Source organism: Pholcus phalangioides, unplaced genomic scaffold, assembly GCF_987345545.1.
Source record: "Pholcus phalangioides strain wild (caught in Gottingen) unplaced genomic scaffold, Ppha-v1.0 ptg000022l_1, whole genome shotgun sequence".
In the NCBI taxonomy this organism is placed as follows: Eukaryota; Metazoa; Arthropoda; class Arachnida; order Araneae; family Pholcidae; genus Pholcus; species Pholcus phalangioides.
Window position 1 is genome coordinate 2553992 of NW_028301615.1, and position 21846 is coordinate 2575837.

Genomic DNA, 21846 nt, shown 5'->3' on the forward strand with positions numbered 1-21846 from the left:
GAATTGCATTCAAGAATTTGTGATTTTGTATTTTTTTTTGTTTTGGTTATTACTTATTACACATTACATTTTTTTATTCATTACGTTTTTTATTCATCACATTTTTATTCATTACTTTTTATTCATTACTTTTTTATTCATTACTCTTTTATTCATTACTTATCTTTATTCGTTACTTATCTTTATTTATTTTATTTTTTTATGAATATTCGACGGAAATATAATTTGTCTATAACTTTTCCAAATTCTTCAAGAAGAATTTAAAAGTATTAAAGTTTTTCATTCGACAAAGTACCAAGCAAGCAAGCCTGCGAAACAATGATTTTCCCAAGCTTCTAAGATTCCGCTCAAACACACAAATCATTCACACAAAGCCATTTATTCTCTAAAATATCAGTAACTACTTCATGATGTCCCCACACCCCTTCAATTTTCGTTATCTCGATTGAATCGAAGGAATTATTGGTTTTGAAAAGAATAGGACTCACAAAGTTTTGACGTATGCAAAAAAAACGCACCCGGTAGGTTATGGCATACATATCCAAGTAAATATGGAAGTTGGGACCTGGAAGAATGAAGAGAAAATTGACGAGAAGAGTAGGGGAGCAAAAAGCGAAACGAATGTCATAAACATGCGTCCATGTCAAAATACGATATTTTTCTTTTGACGATTTGTGAGAAGGAATAAAGTGGAAAAAAAGAGCGTGAAAATGGTGAACTGCATTCGAACAAGCCGTGTCCAATCTCTTTAGTGTCGCTTTTCCGCTCGATCCCTCACAAAAGAAACGGTGCAATTTGTTTCCCTTCTTTTGATACAGTCCGTAGATTTCATTCCGTGATCTTTCGATACCATCGTGGTAAATCGAAAAAAACCGAAAACTTCAGAGATATAAAAAATTGTCGCTGATTGAGTTTCTCATACAAACAAAATGTGTGAATATTTAAACATGATCTTATCCAGTGCACTCTCGACATTCCGTTTCGTTCAATGAAATCTATCTTGACTAACTCTGTTTTTCATACAATAAAATTTCCACCTGATAATTATTACATATACGTCGAACACCAGCGACTGACGTTAAAATTTATTGATCATTTGAGTCGCACCACAGTCATTTTCTGCACACGAGGGCTAATTAGAACGGGACCTACAATTTATTGCCGATTCCGCACGGCAGGCTTGTTTTTTATACTCATCTAGAGGTTGGTGCGCTAACTCCTAGATGTGGGACTTCCTGTGGTAATGTCACCGTTTCTGTTGTACCCCTGTGTCAGGAAAGCTTTCTGACAAGGACGAACCGGGCATCGAACTCGCGACACCTCTAAACATCCTTTGGTACTTCAGGCGAGTATCTTATCGACCTGGGCTATCACGCTCCATAAAACTTGTTTAATAATTAAATATATATTAACTATAAATATTTATTATATATTAAGAAATATTTCCAGAATTGATGAAGATTCATGTTTAATGAAAAAATGATTTCATAATTAATGAAATTCATTTTTAATGGGAAAATAGTTTCCCAAAATTAAAAATTCATATCTAATGAAAAATATTCAGAATCGATGGAAATTCCTTTTCAATGAGAACATAATTTCAGAATTTTAATAAAATACATATTTAATATATTTAATTTCGGAATATGTATAAAATTCCCCACCAATACAGAATTTCTTGACTTGGAGTTCTTCGCAGTGTTGGAACGCCCACCCATTGAGACGCAACTGTATGAATCTAGATATTAGCGTATGACATGCTGGCCCTCGGGCCTCACGAAAATTTTTCTTTTTGCACCGCAGTGTCTAGAAGGTTGGTTTAGCCCATGGTCGGTATTCAATGTCAATGCCTAGATGGTTGCAGACCCTTGATTTATCTAAAGATTATGCTTCTCACGGGCACTTGACATCTGAATCCTGCCTCTGTGGAAAATTATTACGCAAAAAAAAGTATTCTCAGTTTGTGTATTAAATTTTCTCGAAAGTCAATATTAGGAGCCCGTTAAAGTCTTTTCCTGGGAGGCTGACAAAAATTCTGACCCGGGGGCCCTCTCGAAGATGCGGGAGACCATGATCGTATCAAATACATTGTGAAAAATAAATGCAAATGATAATTTTTAGTCTATGTATAAATATATATTAACATCCAAAATGCCAGTATTTTTTCATTACGGAAATGACACAAGTGACAAAAATATCTCATTTTTGATATTTTCATGCCTGTTCCTCTTTCTTACGCCAAAAATATTGTAAAAAAATGAATTTGTGAGCATATCCTTCTCGTTCTTAGAAAATTTAAAGCGTATAACGATGTGGTGGGCGTAGAATTTTCCACGCTTAATGGTCACGCATCTAAGACCGGAACGACTCATAATCGCAATAAATCTTCTCATTGAATTACACTTTTTTCTCCCTTTACACAGTATATTCCACCCTATACATATATAAAAAAAATTAGAATAGGAAGATAAAACCCATCCCAGGAGCCCGAACGATCCCGTGGGGTTTTTGTGAGTAAGAGCTCGCTTTGTGGTCCCACTATATACAACAGAGCATCTCTTCTGTGTATATGTGTGGGCCTTTTCTATTGCGGTTTCGCTTCGAAAACACTCCTTAAACAAGACTACTGTGTATCTAAAACACCTTCGGAGAGCGAACTCGCCTATGGACTAGATCACGCCCTATTGAAGACCCTGTTCTATATTATCGTCAACAACACATAAATTACATCTTCACCGATGCTGCTGACATTTTTCATAGACGCTGGTGTGAAAATACAGTACATACAAGCACTCGCCTTCTACCTAGCCTTCTTCTTCTCGCCTATAATCACTATGAACCAAACCTACAAGACAATTTAGCTCTGAGGTACCCAGTAGTGTCGGAGCCAGGGGTGCTGCGAGTGCTCGAGAAACCACAGTATTTTCTTTACCACGGAGAACAGCAACTACAGATTCAATTAAGGAGTCAAAGTTGCCCACGTAAACTTTTAACAATGATTATTGGGCCGAGCATCTATAGGTCTAACACATTTCCGATGTCCCTAAACACAACTACGAAACAACAATAATTTTCTATGAAATGTGTGCATATTTCCAAGTTTCGGGTCATCAATCTAAGTCTGAGAATGACAGGTTTTTTTCATTAGAGGCTCATTGCGCTATATTATCCCAATATAGCAAAAACAGTGCTCCTTGTGTAACCCAGAAGAAGGTTTTCTTTCTTCTGTAACCTAATAGATAGTTTCACATCTCCCACTATAGATCAAAAAATTTGTTCTTCTTTCTTTGTGTGGCTCAAAACCGCCTTTATTCTTCTTATGTGGCCAAAAACAGTTTTTTAAGATAAGATGATCTTACTTAGTCAGTTGAAACAAGGACACAAAACATTTAGGGGCTAAACAATTTTGTGAGCCCACAAAAACAATAATTGATATATGTTTGATAACAATTGAACAAATGATAACGAAAGAATAAAAATTCACATATTCATGCAGTGGTCAATTTTGTTAAATATTGAACCGGCCAATGCCCGAATTTCAGACATTGGCCGTCTAGTTCGCGAAGTCGCCGGTGATCCCTGGCCAAAGTCCGATAACAAAAGACATGATTCAGGATCATCATCAAGTTGGCCAGCGTATGCCCCGAGGGGTGGGACGCTAGGACTTTAAGCCTCATCATCAAGTTGGCGTATTTTTTCGCCATAATTAAGGGCGGTTCAAGTATTACGTCAGCAAATTTTTAGCCATTTTTGACCCTCCCCCTCTTGTCGGCAAAACTCTGACACCCCCCCCCCCCGTCAGCAAAATTTCGTCAGGTCTGCCCTGCTGACGCATATTGATGGGATCAGGTAATGCAAAAAATCAGTTTAAAAAATTGAATTTCGAAAGAAAATACTTTTATGTTATTATAATCAATTTCTGTTGATTTCAATTGTATTTGAAGGCTGAGAACTCAAAATTTCTTTTTAAGAAATTCATTGCCACCCACCCTCTAAGCCATATAAGGTAAACCCTAGGCCCGCGGACAAAATGTGGGATATCTGATGTGGCCTGTCAGCAAAACTTTGACCCCTCCTTGTCAGCAAAATTTAATTTCTACTCCCCACCTCCTAACACATATTGGTGGGATCAGAGACGTACGTGTGGGAGGGAGGGGTTTGTGCCACCTCCCCCCGTTTCAGACAATCAAAAATTTATTTTTTTAATGTAAAAAATATTTTTTAAAAAAATTTAAAGTTTCGAAAGATAATACCTTTATATGTAATTATAATCAATTTCTGTTAGTTTCAATGCTATTGAATTTTATTAAGAGATCCTTGGCCTTTTAATTTTAATGGTCCAGGGGAACAAAACGGTTCTTGCGTTTACAATGTGCCTGGCCCAAAACAGTTTTACTTCTTCCACTCTGAAATATAAAAAGCCGTTTCTATTATTTTCTTTTCAGTTTTTTTTTCATTTGTTCAACGAAACTTTATCTCTATCTGTGCGGCCCAAAATAATTTTTATTTTGTCAATATCGCATTATTATCTCAGTGTTCCCAACACAATTTACCTTTTTGCAGTGTAACTACAGGAGTTTCCTCCTCACATTGTTGTCCAAAACAGTTTTAAACACTGTTTTTTCTTCCAGCGTGGCGCAAAAGATTTTACAATCTTCTTCGCTTTTGGCTTTATTTTGTGCGGTTTACCACCTTCATTTTTAAAAAAATTCGATAACATTAAGTGCTAAAAGTTGAACTTTTTATCAACAGTATTGAATGCCTTGAACTTTGAGGCGCGATATGAAAAAGCTTCTCCACAGAGAGCAAGTTGACCTTCAACACGGTACTTACATAACATGAAAATTCACAAGCGTTTACCATCTTCACTTCAAAATATAGAAGGCAGATGACAGCACCAGCAGAACATAAAGCAAACACAACTCTGGCAACGTGAATACGATAGTGGCCACACGCACACTCAGAACACACATTCGGGCATGAACCGATTCGTTAGAAATTCCGCAGAGGAATGTGTTCGAGGTGCATGTACGGTTAAGTAGTAGTAGTTAATGGCAGTAAGTTTATCTACAGACGTTTCAGTAATTTCGTCCGACCATTGAATCTTTACTATTCGAATTGGTCAAACACCAAAAGAATAAAACGGCTGCTTCCGTATCTCTCAATATTAATTACAAGTATGTAGAAAAACAAAACCATATGCACATGTAGAATGATTTTTCTTACTCAGTGCTTGTGAAGACCTTTCCTGGGGGTAAAGCAACAACAACAGGTAAGAAAGGAAAAACATTCTCTAAGCAAGTAATAAAAATCAGATAGGCCACAACAATGTATTTATACGAGTATGTACACATAAGATACAACACAGGCAGGGATACGATTTCTTGTCGATCGTAATTCCGTAAACAGGAGCAGTTTCATGTTTTATTTTTTTGCAAAGAGTGACCCTCCATGTATGGTGGGTACTAAGCAGTCATTTTAATATTGTATGGTTGGAAAGAGGACGAGGAAAACGAATGCGAGAGTGCAACAATGTCTTTAGAAGATGTCTCGAGTCTTTCACAAAAACAGGCGTCTTCACAAAAGAGCAACATCGTGCTGTGGCTTCGGATATACATTATGTACTACTAGGTACGTACGGCAACAGCCCCCTGTCAACTAGTTGGACGACGTGCGAATTGATGTGGGACTTTCGCATGAACTGCACTTTATGGTTTTTTTTATACATTCTGCCCTCTCTTTGACGTGATGGGCCTCGTCGCACTTTCATCTTCCTCCTCCTCCTCCTTTTTTTTTTTGGTGCATGCACATATTTTTTTCCTGTGTATTCCGCGTTCATTCATGGATTCTTTTCCTAACAAGGAGAGAGAGAGAGAGAGCAAAAAAAGGCCTACTATCGATAATGTGCAGGACATGTAACCAAAGGGGCTATGGGGGGAGGGGGGAGACAAAAATGAACACGAGCAGGAAGATGCAGGCAATGGGCTATAGGGCGGGCAAATATATATAAAAAGAGAGAAGATAATTTTTTAAGCCCTCTCCCTAGAGGCAAGAAGATAGAATCGGGACATTAACGTGCACATCATTGCGCCCATTTTTTTTGATACACGACATCAGAATAACCCCAAGGGAAGATGAGGCCCTCGGTATATATACGTATTATATTCTTGTCCAGGCTCCTCTTTCCATTTATGCACATTCTCCCTCGATTATTATTCTGCGAAATCGACGTCGAAGAGAATCTTACGTGTGCTGATATTGAAAGAAAACGAGGGAGACACTGGACTAGACTAAAGGTTTTCAGACATTTTCCCATGCAAAGTCTTTCTCAAGTGAATAAGATGACGGGGGGGGGGGGGGGGAGACGATGACATCGCCCTTGAATTTAAATCATAACACAACACATACCAGAAGTAAATAAAAATCCCAGGGGCATAATTTTCAAGTCTATTAAACATGAATATTGTTGCAATAATACGATTATGTATAAAATATCCTGAGATATAAAAATTACGAAAACGATTCCACACGTTAAAATACCGTACGCCAGGAGGATCTTCAACCTTTCAGATATTCCGGACCAAATTCAAATTTCCCGTGAAGGCCTCTGGATACCACATTATTGTGGTACAGTATTTAAAATTGTAACATGGAATCCAGATCAACAAGGCCTTAGTGTGACGTACAGTGGCGTCTTAATGGCCGCCCAACACGACCTCGAGTAAAAACGAGGGCCCTACATAATTGACGATTTTTATATATTTACTCTGAAATCATTTCTTTCATTTTGGCCAAATCTGAAATTTTTTTTTTTTGATTAGTTTTATTTATTTTTATTAATTCTGAAATTACTTACGAATGATTCAGACATTATTTCATTCAATATTTCTCGAAATTATTATTGTTTTTCAATTATTTTCAAATTGTTATTTTTTCAACTAATTCTGAATTTCTTTCTTTCAACAACTCTGATATTACTACCATTACTAATAGTAAAATTATTTCATTTGCTTTTCTCTCCTGAGAAATGAAATTGGGCCCTCAAAAGTGTTTTGGCACCCGCAAACCCCACCCCGAGCACGATAAGTCGGCATTGATTAGAGGTACTGTATTAATTGTAGCGGAATGAGGGCTTTATCTGCTTTTATTTATTTAGTCGTTTTTCAATGTTTTTCTAGCAATTTCCTGAAAAATGGTCGGCGGGCAGCTACAAAAAGCTCCGCGGACGATGCGTTGGAAACCTGCTGCCGTACGCTATTTTTTTTTTCTTTCTTTTCATTTATCTGAAGATATATCGAGACCACATAAGGGGTTAAAATTACAATTTAAAAAGCATTGAGAATTTCTTTCTGCGGAATGAGAAAAATCTTGATTTGAAGAAAGCAGTGGCGTCTAAAACGCATGGGCCCACCAGAGCACGGCCCGGGGGCATCAAGTGAAGAGGAGCCTCATAAAAATTAGATCTAGTTGAAATTTCCGAAAGCGAGCGTGTGCCAGTGAAGGCCTCAGAAAAATCATTTAGCCGGGGGGGGGGGGAGGCATAATGCTTTTGAGGCAGCCTTGTCAGCAAAATCATCAAATTTTTTTTTCTTTGACATTCGTTAGTTCCAAGACAGATAAGAAATTTAAGAGAGAGGGGGGGGGGGGAAGAAGAGTTTTTAGTTCGTTATATTAACAATAGATGGCGCAGCCAACACAGCGAGTTTGCTAGAAAAAGGTGGAATTTTTAATATTCATTTTTTATATGATGTGTCGAATGTGCGGGGGAACCACCTCCTCAGAATTAAAAAAAAAAAATACTCTATTTTACTTTCTTTAATACTCTTTTTCTGTTAGGTCGTCCTAATGGATGGGACGCGCGCACAGTGCTCCGAATGAAACAGCGGGCCACAAATTATATTGTAGGTTTTCACTAATTCTGAAAATACTTCTTTCATCAATTCTGAACTTTCATTAATTCTGGAATTTATTATTATTATTAGCTGGAACTTATTCTTTTAATTTTCAGTTACCATCCATTTCGGAATTTTCATCAATTTTTCTTTAATGTATTGATATTTTCATTCTGTAGTAGATATTTTTCAAGCATTCCCGTACATTTTACAATAATATGTACTCCAACTCCCTCAAACAAAGACCACAATCAGATTCGAGCTCAAAGAAGAAAAAGAGAAAAATCATTAAGACGCCTCTGCCAAACCACCCTTAGGGGTGATGAAATGCGAGTACGAAACACTTTCGGTGCCCCGAAATGTCGCACCGGACCTTGCTTCTGGTAAGCGTGGCCCTAGCCTCCGCGTTTATAATACCCCCATGCCAAAAGCATGAATGTGCAAATTTCCACTTTTGACGTTTATCAGCGGGTTGGATCCTTTATTTTGCTATCTAAGTTTGCCAGAAACGCGAATGAAAAAAACGCATGTTACAAAGCATTTTAAGCAAATGACAGTCATAGAGTAACACGGGCAAAGTAAACATTCAAGCGTCGTTTCCCACGTTTTAGAAATTTGCAAATTCATGCTTCTGGCTTGACGGGGGGGGGGGGGAGGCAGTATGTTCATGGAACATTCGCCTTTTTCACTTTAATTTGTCTTTCATTTGCGTTCTTTTTTTCCATGATTGATCAATTATCAATCACGGAAATGAAAATAATCTATTTCTGACGTTAATTTCATTGCTATTAAGTGGTTCACAAGATTTATCTGATAAAATTTATTGAACTTGATCGATAATGAAGATATTTTTTAAAAGTAAAAACGTTAGAGAGATGAAAAGTAGAAGTAATTTCACAGAAGACTTGAAAAAAATTGTTATATATATATAACACTCAATACATTGTTTCGTTGCACACTGGGGAAATGGGGGGACAATTTTTCCCCTACTGCTTGTGAAAAAAGTGTCATCAACATTAATTTTAAATTTTCAAACGGTGTGACCAGAGATCGGTCAGGAGTGATGGTCACGAGCCACGAGATATATCGTGAATATACTCATAGCAAACATGGTGATAGGTCTATGATTCCCAACCTGTGTGTCCCGCAACTTTACGGTATCACGATATTGATATCGTGTTATAATAGATTTACCACGTGTGTGTTTTAGTTAAAACTCTTTCATTCCCAAAGGGGAAAAAATATCTAAATTCCGGATTTGCTCAATTCCGTCAAACTTCCATGATCAGAGGCGGCTGGAAAAAAAATCTCTACCCGTTAGGAATCTTTTTTTCTGGTGTCCCCGATTCCGTTTTTTTTTTCTTTGGTCTACAAAACTTTTTCTCCGCCCTTCCCTTGGATTTAACACCCCTCCTAGAGTTGCACCCCGAGTGGCCGTATGTGTCCAAGAGCCGCCCTCGTCTTCGATATACTGTATGAACATGCCTTAATGTATAATTTTTTGACTGTGCGATTGTTTTTTTTTCCCAATTAGTTAAACCCGTATAGACTATCTTTTGAAACCTTCAGACGGACAGAATTATTCATTCAAAATGAGTCAAACAGATGAACGGTAAACAAATGCTATTTTTATTTCTTTTACAAAAAATACACTTTATGTTTGGAATATTTAAATATTCATTCGTAAAAATTTTTTGTATAAAACAGTATTTTCGACATCTCAATGAGGCGCATTGTGGTGTGTGTATATATATAATATTTACAGATGGCAGTGGTGTATATAAGTGGTAATAATAATAATGCCTAATACATATAAAAGAAGAATATTCCGAAGTTCAGCTTAAAGCATAAAATTATAATCCGCGCGTACTTCCAATCATTCGAATACAATTGAATAACTCAGAAAATATTCTTCACGCACATTCTCAGAGAAAAATACACATACAAGAATATTTGGCAAAAATGAATTTTTTTGCCATGGTTAGAGCGTCGTAATTCTCACGTGTACGAGTTATAATATACTTCTTAAAAGTAAGATGTAGTTTGCTAGGTATCTTTCTTTCCAGAGGTTGTTTCATTTTTGCATAGATAATGACTTAACTTTAGTTTTTCAGTGTGAACGTTCTATATAATTTAACATTTCGTCAATATAATCATATTCGCAGTTATTTGCGTTGTATCAATACACACACAGAATCGTACAAATAAATACTTGGCAAATATCACTGAACTGACCAGTTCGTTTGATTAATTCGTACATTTACACACACATGCATAGTCATACCATAAATATTCTAACTACTTGCGGAATGAGCGACAGACGTTTCAACAAAAAGATACTTCACTTCATTTCTGATACATTTGACAGTTCTTAAAAGTCTTGTTTGAATTCTTTTTTTATGGATTCCATTGTAATTTTTTTGTATTCCATTGTTTTTTTTTAAAAGTGGATTTTTAACCATTTCTCAAAAAACTAATTCGCTTATAAAGGGGAGTGGACTCTTCACATCCATCATCACTAAAAAAACAGAGTCTCTGCTCGAAGAGATGTCTCACAGAATTCCTTCAAAAAAGCAGGATGGGAACAACGATGGGCTATAGTGATAATACTGCATCCTAGCCACATTTTTGCTTTAAGATGCTGCATAGGTCTGCCTGTTATTTCAAGGAGCCTGTTATTTCAGAATAAGGACGTGAATTTAAAAATGCTCAAATCTTTGAGCCATTAGCAGCAGATTGACGGCATTGTTTCAGGAGTTCCATCTTATAGTTAGTTATTATTCTATGAGGGCTGATAAAAGGCATATTGATAAATTATGTCAAAAATACAGAAATACAGTGAAATATCTTTGTAAATACATGTTTAATCCATTCCACAATGTGTACGGCTATGTAGATTAGTAGGCGAATAAGGCATTTTTGCGGGAAAATCCCCAAGGCTATATCGATGATTAATTTATTATTAACAAATTTTTTATTCCTCTAGATTATACAATTATTAATTATTATTAACCACGGTCGGGAAGCACAGAGTTTTTGTTCGATATATAAAATAATACAGTACTATATACATATATATTTTTGCATGCGTAATTCGTAATACGATATCAATTTGCATTATAGTATTTTATATCCCTTCAAGAATTATTTATCGAAAATTCAAGATTTTCGTGTGCGGAAAATCCATCGCCACGCAATTCACCGACAAACAATTCATCGACAAAGTGACATACATGCACAGTGAGTGATTGATTGATCAAGTGAGTCAAAGAGTTAGTAATGAGCAAATGAGCGAGTGAGTGAGCAGATGAGTGAGTGAGTCACTCACACGGCAACTCTTATCCACCCACCCAGTCATTCATACTGTCACTCACCCACTCATACGGTCATCTAGTCACTCTGTCACTCACTCACTTCGTCCCTCATATATGGTCACTGATTCACTCATGGTCGCTAACGTAGTAACTGTTTCGCTAGCTAATTCATCAACTTATTCGGTCACTCTACTCGTTCACATAGTCATTCACTTACTCAGTCACTTGGTCACTCACTCACTGATGACGAACTGTCGTCGGTGAGTTATTTAGCGGTGAACTTTCCGTAAGCCCAAAATTTCACCTCTGGGAGGGTGTGACGACTTATAACAGCTCTATTCAATTATATATATTTACAATGTATATTTTCATCACAGTGGTCGCTCCTTACGTATATAGTGAATATTTATGGTGTTATATGTGTACAAAAATAATTTTTTTCGACGCGATTCACATTTATATAATTATAACTGCGATTAAACATTCTCCGTCCGATAAATACTCATACGTGTGTAAAAATAAACGGAAGTGACGTCACAACGATTCGTACTGCATGAAATTGCTGTCCGAACCCGAGCAAGACGAATCGGAAAAGTCCGTCGCAATGTATGAACCTGAGGTTTGGGCGGATGAGCTGGACGGATGAGGGGAATCGATGGATGACCAGGCTGGACTAGGCGGGATGACCGGAGGAGAGAAGTAACCGTATAAGGGAGGCGGGGCGTGCACCGGCTTGCCGGCCGTCGACGAATCGACGTCGACGACCATCTTGTTGGGAGAACCGTTCGATGTCGAATTATTCGACGAAGGTTTGATTCCTTTCGAGTCGAGCATGTTCAGAGTCTGGGAGAGTGCCCAGATGTAGTTGTGGGCGAACCTGAGAGTCTCTATCTTTGTTAGTTTGGTCTCTTCGGGAAAAGTCGGCAGGACGCACCGGAGCCTGTCGAGAGCCGAGTTCAAGTTGTGCATTCGGTTCCTCTCCCGGTCGTTGGCTTTTAGCCGCCTCGTCTTCTTGATTTTGACGACAGCTACTGAGTTCCGGACGCGACTGCGCGACTTTGTGTATCTCTTCTTCTTGGACTTGTCCTTCTTGACGTCGGACTCGTCCTCCGCGTCCAATCTGTCTTTCATCGCGTCCTCGTCGTCTTCACCTAGCTCCGAAGAAGGTAGGAGTTCGAACCTTTCTTCACTCTTAGCCTTACGCTGCTCGTTCATTTCCGTCGACGCCACTGTCCCGAGTTGTGGTTGTTGTTGTTGCTGCTGCTGAAGTTTTTTCCTGTGAGTTGCTGCCCATGTGTTGCCGCTCTCCATTTTATGCCGCGCAGTCGTTGATGGCGTTATGGGTTGGGATGACAGGTTTCCGTTCAGGAAATGTGTCCTCCCGAATGTAGTCTTCAGGTTCAGTTGTTGTTCTCCGTTGTCCCCAGATGAGTTCGGAGAGCGCAGAGTTTCAGCTGTCATCTTACAGAGGGCAGGAAAATAAACGAATAGAAACTGCCTGAAACAGACGAGAAAGAACAGTTAAAGAAACAGAAATAGATTCACTCAAAATCAAAATCATTTAATTTTAATAAGATGAGAAATAAAAAAGTTCATTCATGCATTTGGAGGCTACAGCTGAATTTTGACTCTACGAATGCTTAGGGGCAGGGCCGCAATTAAGGGGGAGCAGGCGGGTCTGGTGCCCCGGGTGCAGGACAAAAAACGCAAATTTAACCTTTAACCTCTCCTTCAACATTATGAGGGGGCACTAAATGCGTACTCTGGCCAAGTATCTAGTTGTGGCCCTGCTTAGGGCATGCATGTTCAACTCATGGCCAACGGAACAAACATGACCCTCGCATTTATCTGATGTGGCCCGTGGCCTCAAACCTAATTTTGTAAAAATGTACTAAGCGGTACAATTACAGATGATTCAAGGGACCCACGGTGTGGTTCCACACAACTTAAATTACCCGTGACACATTTCCAGAATGCGACGTATTTACAGATCACTAAAATGAACTGCGGTGCAGTTCCAGAGCAATTAAGTCCACGACACATTTTCAGACCATCAAAATGACCCGCGGTACAGTTCCACATTACTTGATTGACCCTTGGCATGTTGCCAGACTATTTAAGTCACACACGGTGCAGTTTCACAACAGAACTACTTTAACGCACACCAACTCCAGTCATACATCGCCATATTTCAATTTCCAACTAGTGGAGTTGAGTGAGAAATAAAGGCGTCATCTATCGGTGGTCGCCCCAGGCTCGACAGGTAAAGAACTTTTTCCGATTTTCTTTTGGCTGGATTCGAATACACACTTGAGCGATGACTCGCGACATATTTACAGATTACTTGAGTGACCTGCGACACAGTTCTAGAGCACTTTAGTAGTCCACGGGATGTTTACAGATCAAGCAGCACAATTTTAGAGCACTAAAGCGACCCGCGGCATATTTACAGATCACTGCGACACATTTACAGATCACTGCGACACATTTACAGATCACTGCGGCACATTTATAGATCACTTAAGTCACCTGCGGTGCTGTTCCATATCAATCGTTCAAGTGCCACGCTTTTAAATCAATGAAGTGGCCCCGTACTCTCCTAAAGGTTGAACACCTTTGGCTTAAAGTAGCGATGGGCAAAGTACGGCCCGCGGACCAGACGCAGCCGCTTAAAGGTTTTATCTGGTCTCCCGCAGATTTTTATTTTGCATATATGGTTGTGAGAATTCTAATAAAAATTGATTTCAAAACTTTTACACATTCAAAAACTGGAACATACGTGCAATAAATATGCATCAAGTTATTAAAATGCGGTAGATCTTGGATATAAAGTTTTTCATAAAACTGTCATGAAAAAACATTGTAAGCGAAGAAAACGCTTTAAATGAGAAAAATTAATGAGAACTATAGAGTTGGGACCACGAAAATAAGTCGTACTAAGCGGGATCGACTATAGACTTATTTGTATTACAGCAGTTGTAAGTGTATCTTTTCCTCTTATTCGCAATTAAATGTGGCAGTCTTCAAAGTATACAAATCAATCCGCCGCTTGTTTTCTAAGCTTAAAACTTTTAATTGTGAATCTATGTCCGAATACGTCCCCGGCCAGCAAAAAAATTTTCTTTTTGTTTTTTGACCCGCTCCAAAAAAACAGTTTGTCCATCACTAGCTTAACGTAGGCATTCAGTAAAATCGAGTGAAACCAATAAAAACCTGCCCGACCGATATTAAAAAAACTCTGATTTTTCCGATCCCTGTTTCTACACTAGTTTTTCCATCGATAGGTGTTGCCAACTTAGTTATTTTCCAACTAGATCTGGTCTTTTTTCGGCCATTTAAATGGGAAAAATACCATCCAGTTGTTTTTTTCTCTAAACTTTTTCAAAAATTTTTTCCTGTGTACTTGTAGTCTATTATTAAATTATGTGAAAATACGGAAACGTCCCGAGAAATACGGGACGCATGGTCATCAAAATAATGACTAAAATTAATTTTAGTTGTTTAAGTTCGGTTTCTAGTTGTTTCGATGAAGAATCTAGTCGGAAAATTTTTTGACTGTTGGCAACACTGCTCTACTCTTTATCTTTCATGGATAAATAATCTTTTTGCGAATTAAAACTCCTTTTCTTTTTCGGATAATATAACTCGACACTGTTATAGATCCACTGAAAAAAATAAGTAAATAAAGGAAAATTCTGAAACTGACAGACCAATAGAAATGACAGATGGTAGACATGTACACATGCGACATCCAACGCTGGTTATACATTTTTGAGAATTCCGAGTCAGAAGTTGAATGAAAACGTATCGACGTTTATTTGTTCGTCGTGCACCCATATCTTTCGGTCTTTTGTGATCAAATGTACTTTTGAGATCGGAACTTTGTTAGGCACGGTCTCCCCAGAACCCATTCACAAATACAACGGCACCCATAAGTTGACCCAAAACGATCTCCTCGAAAAATGGAAAAGGGGACGTAGGATGACCCACACGTCAAAAAAAAGAGAAGACTGTCCGACTCTAGTTGACCTCGCTGACCACACGCAAGAATAAAAAATACGCATTTCTTTAGGATTTCCAAAGATTTTTTTTTTCCTTCTCGTGTGTGTGGGTATCCAGTAGTAGATCAATGGAGTAGAATTGCGGTGGATCTTCTTCCTGTTCTATAAAGAGTATAAAAGGCGTCGCAGCTCTCTTGATCAAATACTGTAGCTGAAATACTAGAGTAGTGTTACCTGAGTGGTCTGTGTACGAGATCTCGGGTCCCATTGTGCTACGAACGTGCCAAAGTGATACTTTTACGATCTTTCTGTCCGAGGCTTGAGAAGAAAGAGGTTGAGGGAAGTTGTATCGCGTTTTAAATCCATGAAACGAGGCACACAATACGCGTCCGAGGAAAGAACGAGATCCAAACGCTTGTTTGGTTTGATTCTCGAGTGTGAAGTTCCCATTCACCGTGAAAGGGAATCCGTAAAGAAAGTTTTGTTATAGTTAAAAAGCTGCTTCCCTTTTTTAGGGCTTCAAAACAGTTGATTTTTCAAAAATGACAAAAAAATATATATTTCACTCAATTGAAAATCAAAAGCTAAAAACAGAGATGTTATTTCCTTAGTATTATATAGAACATCAAGGAAACTTTCTGGATATCAATGTTTAGATGACAGGAATGGTCAACCCGCAAAGTTCTATTCCACTTTTCAACCAAAAAAGAAATTCCTTCCAACTCTTTTAAACTATCATTTTCTTATAAATGATGGTTTTGTAGGCTGCCAACCCTATATTTAGTATGGTGGGCACTCTTAAATTAATAACTATGTGATGACTTTCTATTCAATGCGTTTCTGTTCGGTATTTCATCATAGTTGCTGGACGCCCCATGTGTACGAGATTCAGGATCGTCCGCATGGGGGGCTAAGCCCTCTTGTAAAGTTTATTGGGGAGGGAGGGCCTAAGCATCCTGAATCTTCAGGTTACGGTGTTTATGCCCAACATGGTGTAGGTAAGATTAACTTTTCCACCTATATACTTACATCCACATTCTGCATTTTCATGATCAAATTTATGAATCAAACATAAAAATAATTTAGAATTTAAAAGAGTGACAAATTAAACATTTTTTTACGAAAATAAGAGGACAGTCGAATAGTATTTTCCAAGAACGGAGAGAATGCTCGTGTTCCGTAAAAGTGGGTGGCACGCGCATCGAAAATAATCTTGATTGTGGCACGCACGACTTGGGAAAAGGTTGGTCACCCCTGGTTTTGAAGAACTTTGGAAAGGAAAGTTGCGAAAAATTCCAAGAGGACAGGGTTCGATTCCAGGGTCCCGATAGGTGGAAACAAACTTTTCTTTCCAAAGTTCGCTTCAGCATTAATATCCAGAAAGTCTCTATCTTTGACGTGCTGCGAAAAATTTCGTGTTAATCGATTAATTGGTCCTTTTTTAAAATAAAACAAGTGAATGATTGTGTTATATTATGCACGAAACAAATTTCAAATGCGTTTTTCTCAGATGGAATTTCTGGAGTTTTTGCTGTCTTATCTCCGTAAGATATAAAAAGAAAAAACTACACCAAAAATGCTGATATTTTGTAGGTAGGAATGTTCATTCGACATGGTGTTGGTGTAATGAACCTCCGCTTTAACAATTGACCAATCGGAAGTATTTCTTTTAAAAAATGTTGAAGTTGGATCTTTGAAATTTATTTTCTTGTTTTTTTTTTCAATTTTAAAATTCATAAAATTTTAACAAATAATCAAATATTCTCATTCAAGTTCAGTGGCAGGGTGCAAGTGGGGGGGGGGGTACAGTTTTAGGTGAAAACAAAGAACACCATTTCAAAATTATCGAATTTTAATGTTGTGGGGGTGGCAAAAATCCTAGTTACGGCCCTGTTTATAGGCATAAACTATGCAATTATTATTATGCATTTATTATCGCAAATAGTCCCCACGCCGAGCAGTCAGAATTACAAACCAGAACACGACTCCCACCATGTCCCCAAATGGGATATAAGCGGTTAAGAAGTCATGCTGGAAAAATTATCAGCCTATCGGCGAGAGTCATGGAAGAAAAGCCGTCCTGATAAATTTAACCATTGCGTGAATAAAATGACCCTATTGCGATTAAGTGACGGAAAAGAAATTAAAACAAGTTCAGAGCATGGTGAGCGATGTACTATGTATCCAATTTCGATTATGTAAATTCAGCAACACTTATGCCCGTATTCATCGACTGAGTCTAAACTACAGGCAGGTTAAAGGATTAGAGATCGACACGGATTGGTAAAAATCCTGAATTAAACCAATCCTTTCATCTGCGATTGCTGTTTAAACTCTGTCGGTCAATACGGCCGTTAACTCACACACACCCACAAAGCTCAACCTTTCTGAACCAAAGAACCAGTAAAATGTCTGAAGTAATCCGACCGGACTAGTAACTTTATTTAAAACTATGTGAATATCATGAATAGGTGGCATACAAATAGTTTTCATTTAATTACAATCAAATTTTCAAGTCTACCATTGGACCATAAATTGAGAAACGCTGATGTAAGCCAGTGTGATGGGCCACCCTATTTTTTAGGAGTGGGCCCAAAAAACAAAAAGAAAAGATTTGGTGGCATATTCTGACATTGATTCATGAGTGAATTTTTTATGCTTAGAAATGAAATGCGGAATGTTTTGTATTCATTGAAGACTGCCACGGTTTCATTGCAAATGAGACAGTAGTTTATCCTTTACAACTGTGAAAATACAAATAATTGCAACATACTTATTACAAATAAGTAATTATTTTAAATTATTATTACAAATAGTAACTATTACAATAAGTAGATATTATTTTAATAACTTTATACACATTTATTATTGCATGTGTGTCCATTGTTTTGCGTATGCAAAAGTTTGTAAATCAATTTCTATATATATTTGAATTCTTGCCACTATATTTTTCATACGCAAAAAAAAGGATAGCCCTTTAAATGAATTTTTTTAAACACTGAAATTAAAAATTTCTATATACCATTATTTCTAAATCTCCGGCGGGCCGGATGAAACTTCTGAGCAGGACCGCGTCTGGACCACGGACTGTAGTTACCCCATCACTAATGTAAGCTTTTGCATTTGAATTTTTAAATTTTGAAAGGACCAGAAAGAAAAAAAACTGACCTGAAGGTGACCATTCAGAGATGCTTTTCTATAATTTTGAAGGGAACGAACATAAACTGAGAATAAATTTAAATTATTCCATACTCAAAATGCACTAGTCTACGCGTAACGAATTCCTGATCAGAACGCTCACGTTTTGGTTAATTTATTTCTAGATTGAAAATTATGTCTCTGTGAACTTTACATCGAAACTCGACTATACGTAGCCTACTATTTCCATTTCAAGATGTCCGATACACATTTTTCGTTAGATTAATCTGATCATTTACGTCCGACAATAAGATCATTTAGTGCATACAAGGACCTATAAGGCTTGACTCTACTTTCAAAGCACCAAGTCACTCACTGGTGACAAAGTGATTTGATAACCTGTCTCGGGAAAATTACATCGTGAAATTACCGATTGCGGCCACGATGAAATAAGATTCGTGAGAGACTTCAATTTTCTCTCTTTTCAGCTCACATAAGTCACCAGCCACATCAAACTTCTTCGAGTTAGTTCTAGTGTCTCTCTAGTGCACCAACCACTCCATTGACAGGCGTAATAATTTTACATATCAGTATGACCGATATTTCCTTCTACATGTGAATAAAAATATCCACTAGACAGGCCGAAGAAATAATAGACAGTCGACTTCACGAAGAAATAATAAGAATGGGTTCATAAATGAGCTTGCGTGGCATGTTTCACCAGGTACTTCTTTTACGGACTCCATAAGACATATGAAGGCCGAATATGGATGTAAAACAAAACTTAATGTATATAAAATTTTTAATTTTGAGCACGGGCACCAATGAAAGTCAATAAATATTCGTAATTTACGTAATTCTATACTTCGCACCCATTTTTCGGCTTCAATTCCTACTACCTACGTATTTTTGTCCTCTCTATAGTCTCTACAGTTTATTACTACAGTTACTCTCTGTAGTAATTTGAAGGTAGTCTACGTGGGCAAATACATAGTAAAAAAAAAAAATCATTATACCAATTTCTTTTCTCAAGGTTTTTTGGCATTTTAGAAAGTGCATCTTTATTTCAGTACAAAATACGTCTATATAAGCCCAATGTTTTTTTATGTAGAAAGAGTTGATTCCTTGGTGTAAGTTTTTGAGAGCTGCTGAAATTTTATGTGCTCAAAGATTTATAAAATCGCACTAAATTGAAGGAACTGAAAATTAAATTCAAGGTATAAAAACTATTCAGCTTTGCTAATCAAGATTTTATCTGTTTATAGATGACATTCAAATCAAGGAAAATCGTATATTTTGCTGTGAATCAAGTATTTTAGCTAATTAAAAAAATCAACTCTTATTAATTGAATTGCTGTGTTGATGTATTGATTCGATTAAAAATATGCTAACATCGCCAATTTACACCAGTATTTCTAAAGAAAAATTCAATACGTTTTTATGGGGGGTGAAACCCCATAATAGCTATAATGAACTATAGAGGGTTAAAATAATAAAATATTTTTTTAATTGTTCTTGCGGGCTGGGTGAAAGTTCCGAATTGACCAATGGGCTTGAGTTTATGGGCACCCACCAGTTACAGTTTTCTAGAAAAATTTTTAATGAGAAAATTTTTTAATGAGAAAACTCGTAGAAAAAATTTTAATTGGAAAATTTTCAGTGAGAAGAATAAAAAAAAAAAACGCATCAAAAATGAGAAAAATTTTTGATGCAAAATTTTGTTAATTACTGATAGTTCCAATTAATGAAAGAAAAACTCTTACTTTTATCCCGGCTTTAATGACAGCTCATAGTACGAAGAAATGACACCGCGATGCACAGAGTGTTTTACCTCCCGCACGTTTGTCACCGACCAAAGGCGCCGCAGCAACGTTATCGTCACGTTACAACCGCTGCGTTTGCTGCTCCGTTGCGTACGTACCGACCTAAGGTAAGGTGATAACTGTCATAATCCGAAGTCGAATCCGACTCTATATACGCGGGGGGTTCGCGTTTTTGCAATCCCCCAGTTTCATCGATGGGTCCAATCACTTCGCTCCGCAATGAAACATGCCCCCCCCCCATATCAAATAGGGGAAAAAAGCCTCAGACATGGGAGGAGCTCGAACCCCCTACCAACAACTACGACTCCCTACTTGCCATTCCCACGTCTTGTGCCGTACCGTACATGCATGCATGCAAGCAATGCATACAGCGAGTGTAATACTGTAGTAACGGGACCGCTGGTGTCAACGGAGCCGACATCCTATCCCAGCCTCAACAAACTACTTCTCCGAAACGATACACACATGTAGAGTGAGAGTGAGTTGTTTTTCCTCCCTCCTCTCGGAACAATTTATGCTCCTAGAAAAATCCCATGACAGTCATTTCCTACGATTACATTACCTGTGCGAATCCGCCGCTCTGAAAATTCACATCGGGCTAATTGCAATGGCCAAGAGTTCACGCCGACCCCCGACTCTAAAAAAAAAAGAGAGACCTAACATTAGTCATTCCCTGATTACAAGGGAGGGAGGAAAATGAGATTATTGACACAAAAAAATAAAATTATATGAATCAAAAGCGTTAATTAATTTGATCGGTATTAAAATTGCCCGAGTTATTATCATCATTTTTGTTTTTTTTTCATTTTTAAATGCAATTGTTTCGATGGGATTTTACGAAAGAGTGTGAACAAAGATTTTAATTTATTACCAAGACCTAAAAAATTAAAAAAATTTAAAAAAAAATTCCCAAAAACTAAAAAAATAAATTATATTAAAATAAGTAAAATAAATTTCTTCAAAAACCGATTATGTTCTTATAAAGTGAAAGGAAATTTTTTTTATGGTCCGTATTGCAAATCACCTGTAAATTCATTCCCAACATTATATTCCATCAAAAACTGTCTATGGAATTTTTTAAATAAACAATTTCTAATTTATGAATGAATTTAGGAAATCAAAATACAAATTTCCGCAGGTAAAGTTTTATACCGAGATAAACTTCTCTCAATATCAACAGATGCTATTGGGGGTATTTAAAAAAAAAAAATCAGATCTCAAATTAATTTCCCTCTAATTTAAAAACTTTTGGACATTCCTGTCACGACATCAGAAATTTTTCCAGTTTTTTTTTTTCGTCGTTTTGTCGTTAGTAGCAAAATTTTCTTACCACGCCTTTAGCACATCTGAAGAAGTTCACTAACTTTATGAATAAGCTCCATGCCTTTTTTATGTAAGGACTGAATGGTGAAAATCAAAATGCTGCACATCATGTGTCCTCTAATATTCCCCTACCCAAACAAAGTTTGTGAAATGTGAAATCTATTTTAATAATTTAATATGAAATAAATTACCGTTTGGGTGAGATGGTAGAAATAACAGCAACGTTTGGATTTACTTACGTCGCTATTGTTATTTCTACTAATTTAACATGATTTTGAGGATTTGAAATTTTTTTCTCGTTGAACATGGAAGTATTTGTCACGTTCCCAATCAACCCTTTTAAATAGCGAAAAAA

At 37.3% G+C, this 21846-nt stretch overlaps 1 protein-coding gene across 1 annotated transcript; it reads right to left on the reverse strand.

The window, feature by feature from the left end:
- Window positions 1–9500: 9500 nt before the first annotated feature.
- On the reverse strand, window positions 9501–20292 carry tap (Basic helix-loop-helix neural transcription factor tap). The gene is made up of 2 exons (XM_089249571.1): window positions 20109–20292; window positions 9501–12704 (listed from the first exon to the last, which is right to left on the reverse strand). Exon 2 carries the CDS (start codon window positions 12665–12667, stop codon window positions 11741–11743), a length of 927 nt encoding a protein of 308 aa, XP_089105697.1. The 5' UTR covers window positions 12668–12704; window positions 20109–20292; the 3' UTR covers window positions 9501–11740.
- Window positions 20293–21846: the final 1554 nt, after the last annotated feature.